The sequence below is a fragment of the Armigeres subalbatus genome, chromosome 1, assembly GCF_024139115.2.
Source record: "Armigeres subalbatus isolate Guangzhou_Male chromosome 1, GZ_Asu_2, whole genome shotgun sequence".
Lineage (NCBI taxonomy): Eukaryota > Metazoa > Arthropoda > Insecta > Diptera > Culicidae > Armigeres > Armigeres subalbatus.
The window spans coordinates 224455866-224472072 of record NC_085139.1 but is presented as its reverse complement, the minus strand read 5'-3'; the positions used below and the strand labels follow the sequence as shown (position 1 = coordinate 224472072).

At 40.5% G+C, this 16207-nt stretch overlaps 1 protein-coding gene across 1 annotated transcript; it reads right to left on the bottom strand.

Annotated features, from left to right (window-relative positions):
* Positions 1 to 10752: 10752 nt before the first annotated feature.
* Positions 10753 to 11376, bottom strand: LOC134211463 (perlucin-like protein). The gene is made up of 2 exons (XM_062688343.1): positions 11245 to 11376; positions 10753 to 11179 (listed from the first exon to the last, which is right to left on the bottom strand). Exons 1-2 carry the CDS (start codon positions 11320 to 11322, stop codon positions 10802 to 10804), a joined length of 456 nt encoding a protein of 151 aa, XP_062544327.1. The 5' UTR covers positions 11323 to 11376; the 3' UTR covers positions 10753 to 10801.
* Positions 11377 to 16207: the final 4831 nt, after the last annotated feature.

Below are 16207 nucleotides of genomic sequence, written 5' to 3'. Positions count from 1 at the left end.
TTGTAAATTTCCCAAATGTCAAAAACAACCGAGTTTGTCGGTAAATTTCATTGCTGTCTTTTTCGGTAATACTTTGTTTTCTCCGATTTACCACAATTATCATTAAATTTAAATTTTCAAACATATTGGTTTTATTGTTATGTGAAATTGTATTCTTATCATTTTCATACAGATTGATTATTGAAATCAATCCTGTATCATTCCACATTTCATTTCAAAAGTCAATGGAATACGAAACATTCCACTGCTGTTTTATCGCTCCGATGCGATGGAAGACATTCCCTGAAAAGTTTGCTAGATAGTAACTTCGATTGCAATAGTGACAGTATTGAATCTAATTTTGTGTAAAATGAGCCGCTTTATTTAAGTGCACAGGATTATTCCAGTTAACGCGCTCAGCGCAAGACAAACAGCAAACAACATTGGTATTCTGCCGGCTTGAATCCTTGCCCTGAAGAAACAGGTTGGCTTCGATTGCAATTCTCTTTTTTGTTTCGAATGAATAATATTAATTTTGCAACTAATGTCCACTCAATATCCAGTAATGTATAGTCTACTTCGGTTTCTGCTTCCGCGTCGGTTAGTTTTTCAGGAAACGTAAATACATCGGAACGGCTTGCCAGTGGAAAGAAACTTGATTTAATGGTTGTTCCCGATGTTTCAGCTCGGTCCTCGGAGACGGTGGCGGGTAAAATGAAAAATTCTGACAGTTCAAAGCCATCAGCACGTAATATTGATATGTACCGAATAGTCGGTATTTTTTGTACTGACTTTTAATGATCTATCCAGTAAACGTAACTTATTGCTGAAAACCCGGTATAAAAATAACAGTGGTCAGTAATTCAATGAATCTGTTACTGATAGGACTGTAAAATTTCTAAAAATTGACGACCTTCTCGGTATATTTTACAATTTGCAGTTCAGATCGGTAAAAAAAATTACCGAACAAGAAAATCGTGATTAAGTGTGAACTCTACTCAGTCACTGAGTCGGTGACGGTTATCGTGTATTGATCTGTATCGAAAAAATCCAAAGATTCGGTTTGTTTAAAAACAGTAATTTGTTGATTTCTCGGAATTATGTTAAATAGATATATGTAGTTTCTCAAACAAATGGTTCAAATGTTTACTGGATACATGATTGGCTACAGCGTCCTTATACGTACCAGACGATTCGAAGAGATTTATCGGTCTGGGGATGTTTCTTTAATGTTCCCATCGTGGCCTTCCACGAAATAGATTCTTTGTTGAAGATTGTCTTTTTCTATTACCGGTAAAATCTATTACCGGTTTCTAGTCTTTAGCTTTATTTTGTTGCTGAAGAATCTCCTGAAGATTATCTTCCCAGGGTTGTGCAACCTACACCGTATTGAAGTTACCTTCGATGCTGACATGATGCAGCACAGTGTGTACGGTTTTCCTCAAGTCGCTCGGGGGCATTCTGGCCATGATCAAGAACCCCGAGCGTGGAGAATAAACACAGTTGTGATACGATCTTAACATGGAAAATAAACAGTCCACCGTTCACCAGTTTCCATGTCAGCATGTTATCTTCGAGATTGATAACCTGACCGTCTGTTCCCAAATTTCGTAGGGGATCAGGTCGAGCGTTACGACTAATACAAAAATAAAATCCTCCATACAAAAAGTGTTACGTAAGGGAGGGTGGGGTTTTAAAATTGCGAAATTTAGTGTTACGTTATTTGTGAACGAACGCTTAACTAAAAATCCCCGAATAAATTTTTGAGAAAACTTTGAAAACCAAAACCAAAACTCGAGTGTTAGGTATCATTGTATGGTATCAGTATAACGTACGAAAAGCGTTTTCTGTTATGATAACTCATAAAATTATTAGGCCACGGTATGTTATTGGTTTGTTAGTCCCATATGCTCGCGACACATACGCGTGACGCCGAAAACGCCGCCGCCGCTGACCAAAATTATATGAAAAACCGCCGCCGGCGATTTTTATAACCTACGCACACCTTTACCACGTACGCGTTCACTCCATGATCATAAACTGACTTGGAAAATTCGCATTTTTCATTATTACTAGCATTATAAGGCTATACAGTATTTAAAAAACAAAACATATTATCAATACAACTATTACTCACTTACTCACAAAAAAAATCGAATGAGTAGTTTTACTCACTCAGGCGTGAGTTTCCTCACGCGTGAGTGCTCACCATACCTGTGAGTACTCACGCGTGAACAGAACTGGTTCAACTCATATGAGTGAGTGAGTGAGGATGAATCGAACCATGCTCACTCATTTCCCAACACTGTATGTAGGCAATAGGGTTACAGCTCCTGGACTTCATCTCATAGCTCCGATATTGGTCTCACGAAAAACAAAGCAATGAAAAGGTATTTGATTTGTTTATTATTTTGTGATTTTTTTCAGCAGTGAGCACGCATGTTAAAAAAAGAAGTGACGAAATTGGTGGCGTATTTCTTTGTATCGCGATGAGATGAATATATGTACAGTGAGATGGAAAACGGAACAGTTTCCTATATGATTCAAATTTACCTGTGCATATCGGGATGGGTGGGGTAGGTGAATGTTTGACTGTGTTGGTAAGCCGCAAGGCAGCCATTCTGAATGACATGTCATGAAGCCTTAAAAGAGATGCGGCAAGGACTCATCGGTTACGTTACGTGTGAGGCTAAACGTGTTTGTTGTGAAATGGGAATTGATGACTTTTTTCCAGAAACAAGATAGCGAAAGAAGGAAACATTTGCAGATGAATCTGCCGTTAATTTCCCAACTTCCATGGAGCGATTTTCTACGGAAATAAACGATGTCTTCGAAAAATTGACCTCTGAGCTGAACACAAGATATGAAGGTTTTGTAGAAATTTCCGAGGAGTTTTCATTTCTGTACGGAAAGAACCTCAAAACAATGGAATGGAACGAAATAAGAAAAAGTGCTTTGGACTTCCCTTTGAAATATTCATCGGATGTCGATGGAGCTGAACATATCTCAGAGTTGGAAGTATTCAAATCCCAGATTCCACTTCTGTTAGAAAATGTAGAAGAAGCTTCACCTAGTGATCTGCTCTCGTGCATTCAGCAGTATTCTCTATGTGATTTGTATCCGAATATAATGACAAGTCTACGAGTATTTCTAACATTACCAGTTACCGTCGCATCTTGCGAACGGAGCTTCAGCAAACTGAAAATAATCAAAAACTATTTACGTTCAGTAATGGGACAGGAGCGACTCACAAATCTTGCGTTGATCTCGATTGAAAGCAAAGTTCTATCTTGTGCAGGGATGCCAGATATACAGACATGTCTGTATTTATACAGACTTTTGGTCTTGCATGCAGATTACAGACATTATACAGACTTTTGATTGATGTTACAGACTTGTACAGACATTTGTTATCTTTGGAGGAAAACCAAAGCAGAAAAAAATCATGAAAACCTGAGAATCTCCGATGATGTTTCCAGTATAAATTAAAATTTTGCTTCTGAAAACATTACGTATGGAATTTTGAGAGAACAACACAAGAGAAAATCGAATCAATTTTTCTGAAGACCCAGGATTTTTTCGTTCGGAATGCTTGGAGCCTGGAATATGCTTAAATGTATATCCTTTGGAACAATTGTGCAAATTTCATAAAGATTTTAAGGTGACGAAGGTGACCTTGGACTCTTGAATGGAAGAACTTGATTTTAGAAGCATCCGCTGACAAAATGCTCCACAGAGTTGCTAACGTCACAGCCATTGCAGATAGTACAGAAAGGGCTCATGCCGAAATTATTCAAAGGCCGCCTGTGCCCGATTCGGAGCCAGGAGATGATCTGCTGTTCTTTAAAATAGGGAACCTATGTCCACGCCGATGTGGTCCCTTAAATTTTCCGGAGGTAAACGGATGTAGTTGTCCAGTTTATCCCAGTTTTCTCAAATGATTTTCTTCATGAGGTTTTGACATCACCAAACGGGACGGATGTCGTGGAATGTTGGTCCTGATGTCCAATTTCGTCGAGGAGATCCGCCTTGTTGTTGCCAGGCACTCCGCAGTGCCCCAGGATCCAAGGGAAGGTCGTGTTCGAGAGCATGTTCGCTAAGATGCGGATCCTATTGTGCTTAGGCTTGTCACTCTGGAATATGGAGATGGCGCTAGCAGAGTCTAAAAGTACGGCTGGCTGGTGTTGCGAGTAACAATTTTGAGGCGGTTCGAACGTAGGAATTGAAGGACCTCCTGTTGTTGGTTCGATGAGGATGAGACAAGGTCCGAACCACGTTGTCTCTGGTCTAACAATTTACTTTGAGTTCGCGGGAGTGCGAAAGGAACGAGAGTCTTCAATCATTGGAGACTCCGAGAACTTCCACAATCTTTTTGTTGGAGATGGGTTAGTCACCCAACCAGCGGAATGAGGACGTGTCCTCGAACGCATTTGCTGGTTGTCAGAGTCTACCATGTTCTGGACAAAAGCAAGGAGGTTGCCGGAAAATTTCCATTCTTGCCACTGTTAGAAGTCCTGATGAAGGCCTTGGAAATGTTCTAGATCCACGTGCTTGCGTCGTTGTAGGCGTTGTGCAGTACATCTTCCAGATATGCGAAGTATGTGCCCGTGCCGTATTCTGGGCGGAACGCTTGTTAGCGAAAGCCGAACCTATTATCGACTTCTAATTTACAGCCGCTGATTTACAAGCCTTTTCACGGCTTTGAAGACACTTCTTGTCAGAGAAATAGGCCGATACATTGTGACATCTCGAGAGGAAATGTTGTTTTTGTGGATGAGTACAACGTGGCTTTTCCGCCATTTATCCGGAAAGATTCGATCAGACCATGCTTGGTTGATCAACCCCCGAACCAGATTTTGGTGGAGTTGGGAAAGTTTTTGATGATAAAATAACCAACCAGATGTGATGGTTTCTCTGATGAATTGTCATTATTCATTAAAAGGGTGAAGCCAGCTCTGAGGCGGAAAACACAGAATTGAAATTGGCGTTTTGTGAATCCGGGAGGACTCAAAAAATGCAGAGTGGCCGCTGAATATCAGCTGAATAATCGCTAACGGAAACTAAATGAATTCGAATTATTTTTATTATACATATTTATACATATTTTATTATACGAAAACTTATTCCGAAGTTCAGATTATTGAAGGCTTGATATTCGATGATATCAAAAATTTATGGTTTTGAGTAATTTTCTATATCAAGTATACCTCTGAAGCCCCATACAGACAAATACAGACATTTTACTGAGATTAACACAGACATTTAAAAATTGTATCTGGCATCCTAGTGTTGATTTGGATGAGATTGTAACAGAGTTTGCAAACGTAAAAGCGCGTAGAGTTAAGTTTTAATTTTGACAAATAAAAATATCAGAGAAGAATAACAGTATAACATTATTTTAGTTCTTTTTCTATCTGAATTTGACAAGAAACCAGTATGTAAAAGGCCAAGTTCCAGTTGGAATGTAGAGCCATAGAAGAAGAAGAAGAAGAAGTATGTGAAAAAAGAGGGGCGCCAAATGAAGTCTTCGCCAAGGGCGCCAAACTAGCACGCTACGGCTCTGATTATGCCAATACAATATGTTTTGTAAATTGAGGTATTGTTACGACACAAATTATAAGTGTTATGTTTATTCGAGTTTATGCCACAGATCCAATGCTGAGCTACATAATTTAAAGCTAAAGAAGGATTCGATAATAAATTAATTTGATGTTTTCATGTGTTTTAGTTAAATGCTCGAAATTTATGTCGAATTCGTTTTTAAAAAGTTCCAACCTAGGTTGGAACCTGTTCAAACCTAAGTGCTGTCATTTTTTTTATTCACTCAGGGTGGAACTAGTTTCGCACTAGTTCCAACCCCAAAGCTACCGGGTTTGCACTGTGTTGTTTCACAGTTTCGCACCGGGTTCACCAATACAACTGGACTTCAATTGTCAAAACCAAAACCGGGACTGGGCGGAATAAACAAGCAGAAGGGAAAAACGAAACTGCAGACATGTCTGTTATTCAAATAAAAAGTGCGTTGTAATTTTTTTCAGGAATTTCGTTATATTTGTTAATGTAGTTTTAAATGAAATTAATCCGGTACTGTTGTCTAGATTCAGTTTTAAAAATAATTGTTAGGGAAGTTATTCTTACGTTCATTCAGGGTTTCCTCACAGATTGTGTCCTAAATTAGGTCGGTGGACGGAATTATTCTGGGAATTCCCCTTGAAACCCGTTCTCAAAATCCGCTAAGAATTTTCAGACAAATATATTTGAGGAATACCGAATAGAATTCTTCCTTAAATAATATGCAGAATTTCTTTTGAAATTATTCTAAAAACTCTTTCGTGCGTTTCGGAATTTAATTCCAGTAATTCTTTCTTGAATTCTTGTATGCATTCATTGGCGATATCTTTCAGGCATTCCTCCATATTTTTTTTTCCAAGAGATCCCTTCGAGATGAATTCCTTTAAAAATCTTCTAGGAATATCTTTGAATACTGTTCCAGGATTTTCTTTGAAAGTTGCTCCAGGAATTAATTTGAGGAATTCCTCCGGAAGTTCCTTGAGGGATTCCTCCGGAAGATCCTTTAGGAACTCATCTGGAAGTTAATTGAGGAAATCCTCCGGAAGGTCTTTAAGGAATCCCCAGGAAGTTCCTTGAGGGATTCCTCCGGAAGATCTTTTAGGAATTTCTCTGGAAGGTTATTGAGGAATTGCTCCGGAAGGTCTTTAAGGAATTTCTCCGGAAGTTCCTTGAGGAATTCCTCCGGAAGTTCCTTGAGGGATTCCTCCGGAAGATCCTTCAGGAATTCCTCTGGAAGGGAAGGAGCTCTTCTGGAAGTTCTTGGAGAAGTTCTGCCGGAAGTTCTTCCAAGAAATCTTCCAAGAAATCCTCCAGGAATTCCCCAGGAAGTTCCTTCACGAGTTTCACTGGAAGCTAACACAGAAATTCCTATGGAAGTTCCTCCAGGAAGCAGGAAATTTTTCGAAGATATTCCTGGAGGAATTCCTGAATGAACTTTCGGAGGAGTTTCTGAAGGAACTTCCGGAGCAAAACGTTGTTAAGTTTTCTATGTTGGACTATTGAAATATTAAGAATTTCAGAAGGAACTCCTAGCAGTAGCGGGAATTTGGTCCACGGATTTTTCCCCGTGTATTTTTACATATGCTCTCCCGAAGATTTGGGCATGGAAAATCAAAATTCCGGTCCCATTACAATTGCACGGGGCCCAAAAACCGGGCGGAAAATATTCCTGAGCTGTGAGGCTACCTTTATCAGGAGGGGTGGTGAGGACAAAAATTAGCGTATCCTGTAGAATTTTTATGACATGCTTCTGAGTGTTAAAAAAAACGTTTGCAGAAATAGTGATTGGAATATCAATATGATTTATTAGATGAATTTTTGTAGAATAAAAAATCTCCTTTACATGATTTCTATACGGAATTCTTTGTATAAAAATGTGCACGGCATTATAGAATATAAATAATTAAATACATATATCCGCCGCCCAAAAGTAAATTCCATTTTCCGCAAAAACAGTTCACGCACTTTTTTTATTTATCATGATCTGATTAGTCAAGGCCAACGCACTGCTAGTGCACTGGATGTCCTGGATCATATGTTTCAAATCAAAACAAACACGATGCTACGCACACCAACATATCCAATGACAGATGGACCTGAAAATGTTTTTTTATTCAGGGTTCGGGTTGGCACTGACCCAGGTTTAAAAACTAATTCGACATTAGTTAAAAGATCGAATCGAAAGCCGTAATGCCAAACATGTTCGACTCGGTAAAATTACGTTCGAATCGAGATGCGCAAAGCCTTCCCTGATTTTCTGATTTCGTTTCGTATCGTTTAATTTCAAAAATTTCGACTGAAAAATCATACTTTTAACGAAATTAAACGGAATTTCAAAATGATTTTTTAGGGTCTGTCTCATTTGGATAGTTAAACTGAAAAGTGACAGTTCGAAAATTAGAAAATCACCCGGCCATAAGAATGGCTCCAATAAGACATCGATGCAAAATGATTCGATATCTGTCGAAATTAATCTTGCCCTGCGAGCAGGGTTATTCGATAATTATAGAAATGTCACTTTTGAGTTTAATTTCAGTTTAATTCTCCAAATGAGACAGACCCTTAATATTTCAAATTTTCATATCATAAAAAAATTTGGCTGCGCCGCTGAATAAAGCAATTCAAACTCTATTCAAAATTTTATACATATAAATTCCTCCACAATTCTGTATCATCAACAGAAACACATTTGGCTTTTCACTTAAAAATTTCTTCAATGTTTTGTTGAAAGTGTTTAAGTATAAAACGTGATGCATAGCTGTTGATTTAAGTGACGTAAACATAATTTGTACATCTCATCGTTTTGGTATGCTCTATTTTTATTTAAGTTGATTGAGTTTTGTAATATGTATTAATGTATTATGAGGCGATTGTTCGATCTGTGTTCTAGTTGTGGGAACTTTTCGTTAAACGAAATATTCCTCACTAGCAGAGTTGTTACGATGATCCGAAAATATTTTGCACGCCAAATCTGCGCCGACTAAAATCAAATCTTCGCGACCCAAAATTAAAATCTAGTCTAGTCTAGTATAAACATACACAGCCAGTTTATGGAAGAATCCTGGAAAGTGATAGATTCGACTACACCTATCACTTTTCTTGTCAATATTTATGTTAGAAGCATATCATAAATGTAGTTCAAGCATAAAAGCGGCCAGGCCTACTGTGCAGCGTTGTTGAATTTACCTGTGCGAATCAATTCTTAACTTGATTTCACAATTAGGCCATAGAACGGGGACATCTCGTACCAACCGTTCCATTTACACTGTTAGGTGATGGTTGTTGAATCGTTGGGAGTGATTTAGCTAAGATGATTAATGATCACTCCTTGGGTCCTCAACGTCTTGGGATGGAACACAGTTTTTAGTCTAGTGCCCTGGCCTATACACTGATGCACAAAAATATTTAATGAATGCATATATATTACTATGAAAACATGACGAATACTTGTGTCCAACCCAGTACATATAAGCCTAGGTTCAAGCGCCATTACTCGCCCTCTGCAACGAGATAAAAAAGAAACAAAAGCGATGAAAACAAATAAAAATACATAAAACAATAAAAAATATAGGGGAATGACGGCTTTGGCAGGTTTTGTTCTATTATTGTCAGTGGGGTTTCTTATGACTGATTATGCTCAAATTTGGCCTAAACATTCTTTGCAAATCAAATAATATTGTGGCCGAATTTCAAAAAATTTGGTCGACGCAAAACCCCCTGCCAATAATAGAACAAAACCTGCCAAAAGCCGTCTTTTCCCCTACCATATTTACTTACTGAATTCTTATCTCAATTATTCTTGTCAAAAAACCACTTTTCAAAATTTAAGTGTTGACCCAATTTTGTAACGTTCCGATTTCATCACGTTTGCGATCAAGTTGGGACCCGATTTTATCATCTTTAAAAACATTTTAAATTTTAATCGTCCCTATTCTTACAATGTTTTTTTTTCCCGATCTTGGCTGTGCGATTCTCGGTTAAAGTTCGTCTGAAAGCTCCATGACAATCCCGAATTTACCATATTTATTTTTATATACCATCGCCACCTATAGCTGCTTTCGGCTAAGTTTTTATTGGCGTCGCTTAAACCACTGGAAATAAATACATCCGGAGAGTCTGCCATCATGGGAGTTGTGTAGAATTTGGGAAAAAGAGTAGAATTTTTTTTCGCTTCATTAGCATTAGGTTTTTATTCGCGAGACGAAATAATGTTATGTGATAGTTCAATTTTTGAAACCATCAGTTACAAAATTTGGCCCAAACGGTTATTAGGTCGAAAACGGTTTAGCAGAAAATGTTATTTGGCTGAAAGGGACATTCGGCCGAACTGGTTCTTTGGACGAAAGCAACATACGGTCGAACTGGTAATTTGGCAGAGAAAGGCGTTTGCCCTAACAGGTCGTTTGGTCGGATTGGTCGTTTGGTACAAAGGACCATTCGGCTAAGAATGTCATTTGCTAAACGAGTAATATGACCAAGAATATCGTCCCGTTCTACCAAATTCCCCGTTCTGCCAAGCGATCTTTTCGTCCAAACGACTTTTACGGCCAAAGGATCAGTTCAGCAGAATTACTTTTATCGCCGTATGTCCATTTTGGCCAGATCACATTTTTCAGTCAAGTGGCTTTTTATGCTAAATGATCATTTTGACTGAACGACATTTTCGGCCAAATGAGCACATTAGTTGAACGATATTGTGAGCCGAATGCCCCTTCCAGCCGTTTGGGTTTCGGTCTAATGTTTTGTTCGGCCATATGACATATTCGACACTTTCGGCCAAACGGTTCGTCCCGTCGTTTGGCTGAAAGTCATACGGCGGAAAGCCATTCATTCGAATGCTGAATTGGTTATTTGACTGAAAAGTCGTTTGCTCTGACAGGTCATTTGGCCGGAAATGCCACATGATCAAGATGCTCATTTTGCTGAAAAAGTCTTTTGGCCTAAAAGCCGTTTGGCTGAAATTTTCGTTGACATAAAGGTGATTTAACCAACAATATCTTTTGGGCGTCAATTGCCTAATCACCTTAACAATCATTGGGACTGCCTTAGCGCGTTGATTGAGATCAATAAATGAATAAATGAACAAATAAACCATAGATGGTATGGAACAAAGATGTCAAGTGCACTGATAGCTGAAAATAAGTGACCCGTCTTGATTATGTCGACTGAGAGCTAATTCGAAATAAAAGACTATTAATCAACGTTACAAACTATTTTACTGAATATGTCAAAAGACGTCATCGCACACTTCTCAAAACTCTGCAATGTTCTGCCCGCGTCGCTCTTCACAAATGAAATAAGCCCGAAATCCCCGGCAATCAATGTCATTCCACGTCCAAATTCGCTTCACATACGTGTTGTGAATCATCTCTACGCAGTTTTCGGAATCGTTATTGGTCGGTTCTCCTTCCGCCCAGTTGGTGAATGTCATCAACTTGGCATTCGATATCCACGTGTAGACTCCTTCCTCCGCCAAATCGCTCGCCCCGATCCAGAACCTGGTCGCGTCGGAAAACTTATCCGTACCCTTGATGAACCGTACCAAATCGTCGTGATCCTGCTGTGACTCGACCGTTACCATGTTCATGTCCAACGATGTGCAAAACTCATGGGCCTTGTGCCAGTTGGCCTGAAAAAGTTTAAAAAAATGGCTGTAGAAGACGGAAGAATTTTACGTTGCTAATTTGATAATACCTTGAGATTTGGGATGAAAAATTTCTTTGCTTGTATTGCGACTGGAAGCCAGACTAGAAGAGCGAACGCTAGTCTCATGGTTACAGATTGGGTAGCTGTAGATGACTGAATTAGCTTAAGCACTGCTACAAACGCGAGAATACTGCGGGTTATACCGTTCAAACCTGTTCTTTTGCTGAAGATTACTGCACGATTACTAGGGTAACGGAGCCAATAGTGGAGGTCTTAGTAAACCCACGAAGGAAATTTTTTTAGAAAATCGTTAATTATGCGAAATATCCAGCTTTTATATCTCAGCCAATAGATAAACTTATAAATTTGATAACGAAAATGAGATTGATGTTATTTAACATTAATAGCTACCAAATTACTTGCACCACTAATGGGTAGACTGTTCCTTTAGTGGCGCTAAAAGGTAATTTAGGTTCCCATAGTTGTGCTGTCCATCGTTTTCTTGTGAGACTCGCCACTATTGGTACAGTTGCTCCACTAAAGGTAGAAGGGAGTCAATTTTTTAAGAAGCCAAATATTAGGGTAAGTTGGATTTAACAGCATACTTTTAGCGCAACGCATCAACTGGAACCATCGTAAAGTGCATAATTATGAAAAATTTCATTAAACCCCACTACCTCCACTATTGATGCTACAACCACTGAGGGTACGGTTACCCTATGTGCATATGAGATTGTAATTAAAACTCCATTCAGCACTGCTTGAATACCGTTGAGACAAGTAGGTATAAAGCAAAAGCAGAAAGGCACAAGCACGCAATGATTTTTTTCTAAGCTATTTGCGCGAGACGAAGATTAACATGTTGCATTTGAGAAACCGAATAATTCCTTTGAAAAATGAACTACAAAATAAACTTGGGGGTCGTTCAAAAATAACGTCACTGGTTTTACAAAATACAAAAAAGTGTGACAAGGAGGGGAAGGGGGTACAGTAATCTCAAAAAGTAGTGGACGTCATATTTGAATCACCCCTTGTCTTAAAATCGTGATTTTTAATCGCAGACTAACGATCTGGAAGTCAATAGATTGTATTATTTAAATGCTTAGTACCTTCTTCTTCTTATTGGCATAACATGCCCCACTGGGACAGAGTCGCCTCGCAGCTATATCATGAGGCTAACACGATGATACTTTCATGCCCAGGGAAGTCGAGACAATTTCCAAACCGAAAATTTTATAGACCGGCACCGGGAATCGAATCCAGCCACCCTCAGCATGGTCTTGTTTTGTAGCCGCGCGACTTACCGCACGGATAAGGAGGGACCCACCTTGTGTATAATATTGATCTCTCAAGAAACTCCTAATAAAGATTGCAGCAATAATCTTAATATCTTATTCCCTCTATTAAATCCAACTATCATCCTCGTGTATAGTAACACCATCAAGCTGACCCTCAACATATCGATGTTGCAGTACATGGAGTACAATTTGAATAAACAATTTCAATTCAGGAAAAATATATATTCAAGAAAGTGAGTTCCAAACAAAAGGTCAAGAGCGGGTCTGGGTCATTTGGCATAAAGTCATTTGGCATAATGTCATTTGGCATAATGGACATTTGGCATAATTTCGAACTGTGAAGTTTTCTGATAAATTTAGACTGATGGTAGATATTTTCCGGAAGAACGAAATAACAAAACGGCAGAATTACTTCCGTGGAAAGGATCACATCCATCATTGACTTATTCCGGCCATATGCCTACTTTTAAAGTAGGGATTACATCCACCATTGCTTCATTCCGGGCATGCGCCTTAAGACCGGATCAAATCCACCATTGCCTTAATCCGGGCGCCTAACTTTGAAAACTGCAACTAAATGCAACTAAATCAATCTGAATTGCTCCACTCGGGGAAGAGATCACATCTACCATTGATTTATTCCCGGAAAGCACCTACTTATAAAGAAGGAGTCACATCCACCATTGCCATAATCCGGACAGGGCCTGCTTTTAAAGAAGGGGTCACATCCACCATTGCCACAATTCTGGACACACCTGCTTTTAAAGGAGGGATTACATCCACCATTGCTTCAATCGGACAAGCGCCTGCTTTTGAAGAACAAATCCACCTTTGTCAGAATCCGTGCAAGCGCCTACTTTTAAAGAAGAGATCGCATCCACAATGACCTTGATACGGGTATGCGCCTACTTTTAAAGAAGGGTTCACATCCACCATTGCCTCAATCCGGGCAAGCGCCTTCTTTTAAAGAAGGAATCACATCCACCATTGTCATAATCCGGGCAAGCGCCTACTTTTAAAGAAGGGATCACATCCTCCATTACCATATTCCGTGCTAGCGCCTACTTATAAAGAAGAGATCGCATCCACCATGGCTTTAATCCGGGCATGCACCTACTTTTAAAGAAGGGTTCACATCCTCCACTGCCTTAATCCGGGCAAGCGCCTTCTTTTAAAGAAGGAATCACATCCAGCATTGTCATAATCCGGGCAAGCGCCTACTTTTAAAGAATGGATCACATCCTCCATTGCCATAATCCATGCAAGCGCTTACTTTTGAAAAGGGATAGCATCCACCATGGCCTTAATCCGGGCATGCGCCTACTTTTAAAGAAGGGATCACATCCACCATTGCCTCAATCCGGGCAAGCGCCTTCTTTTAAAGAAGGAATCACATCCACCATTATCATAATCCGGGCAAGCGCCTACTTGTTCATTCATTTCATTCATTTCATTTATTTAGTTAACATCTAAACAGATAACACTGAATCAACAATTTGACGCCACAATGCACGGTTCGAGGCCGCATCTCTCCATCCTCGGATACGCCCCACGCTCGCCAAGTCGTTCTGCACCTGGTCTGCCCATCTCGCTCGCTGCGCTCCACGCCGTCTCGTACCTGCCGGATCGGAAGCGAACACCATCTTTGCAGGGTTGCTGTCCGGCATTCTTGCAACATGTCCTGCCCATCGTACCCTTCCGGCTTTAGCTACCTTCTGGATACTGGGTTCGCCGTAGAGTTGGGCGAGCTCATGGTTCATTCTTCGCCGCCACACACCGTCTTCTTGCACACCGCCAAAGATGGTCCTAAGCACCCGTCTCTCGAATACTCCGAGTGCTTGCAAGTCCTCCTCGAGCATTGTCCATGTTTCATGTCCGTAGAGGACAACCGGTCTTATTAACGTCTTGTACATGACACATTTGGTGCGGTGGCGAATCTTTTTCGACCGCAGTTTCTTCTGGAGCCCGTAGTAGGCCCGACTTCCACAGATGATGCGCCTTCGTATTTCACGACTAACGTTGTTGTCAGCCGTTAGCAAGGATCCGAGGTAGACGAATTCCTCGACCACCTCGAAGGTATCCCCGTCTATCGTAACACTGCTTCCCAGGCGGGCCCTGTCGCGCTCGGTTCCGCCCACAAGCATGTACTTTGTCTTTGACGCATTCACCACCAGTCCAACTTTTGTTGCTTCACGTTTCAGGCGGTTGTACAGTTCTGCCACCTTTGCAAATGTTCGGCCGACAATGTCCATGTCATCCGCGAAGCAAATAAATTGACTGGATCTGTTGAAAATCGTACCCCGGCTGTTACACCCGGCTCTCCGCATGACACCTTCTAGCGCAATGTTGAACAACAGGCACGAAAATACATCACCTTGTCTTAGTCCCCGGCGCGATTCGAACGAACTGGAGTGTTCGCCCGAAATCTTCACACAGTTTTGCACACCATCCACCGTTGCTTTGATCAGTCTGGTAAGCTTCGCAGGGAAGCTGTTCTCGTCCATAATTTTCCATAGCTCTATGCGGTCTATACTGTCGTATGCCGCCTTGAAATCAACGAACAGATGGTGCGTTGGGACCTGGTATTCACGGCATTTTTGAAGGATTTGCCGTACAGTAAAGATCTGGTCCGTTGTCGAGCGGCCGTCAACGAAGCCGGCTTGATAACTTCCCACAAACTCGTTCACTAATGGTGACAGACGACGGAAGATGATCTGGGATATCACTTTGTAGGCGGCATTAAGGATGGTGATCGCTCGAAAGTTCTCACAAGAGCCTACTTGTAAAGAAGGGATCACTTCCTCCATTGCCATAATCCATGAAAGCGCCTACTTTTAAAGAAGGGATCACATTCACCATGACCTTAATCCGGGCAAGCACCTACTTTTAAAGAATGGATCACATCCTCCATTGCCATAATCCATGCAAGCGCTTATTTTTGAAAAGGGATCACATCCACCATTGTCATAATCCGGGCCGGCACCTACTTTTAAAGAAGGGATTACATCCTCCATTGTCATAATCCTTGCAAGCGCCTACTTTTAAAGAAGGGATCGCATCCACCATGACCTTAATCCGGGCAAGCGCCTACTTTTAAAGAAGAGATCATATCCTCCATTGCCATAATTCGGGAAAGCACATTCTTTTAAAGAATGGATCACACCCTTCATTGCCATAATACGGCCACACGCCTACTTTTAAAGAAGGTATCATATCCTTAATTGCCATAATCCAGCCACACGCCTTCTTCTAAAAATTGGCTTGGTGGTCATATGGCTAACGCTTCTGCCTCATACGCAGGAGGTCATGGGTTCAATCCCAGGCCCGTTCCATTCCTTTACTTTGTATCTTTTCATATATTTCTCATGTTCTAGCAATCGCTAGACCTGGAAATGGGCTTTCATACCGTTTCCATCTTCTATCCTATACCTACAAAACTTGACTAGTTCTAGCAGGTTACTGTTAGAAATGAGCAAAAAAACTCGTTTCGACATCCAATTAGAATATACACCACCCTTTCATTACTATCACTTTGGCAACCTGTTAACCAAGACGAACCTCTGCCATAAAATCTAACCCTCCGATTCCAATAAAATTCCGCAGGAACTCGTGGTGACTGCAGAGTTGTTTTCGGCTTGCAGTGGGCGAGTGACTGCATCATCAATTTCTTCCCACCCGATGACCGTGAAGACGTGGCCAGCGCCGTTATCGAC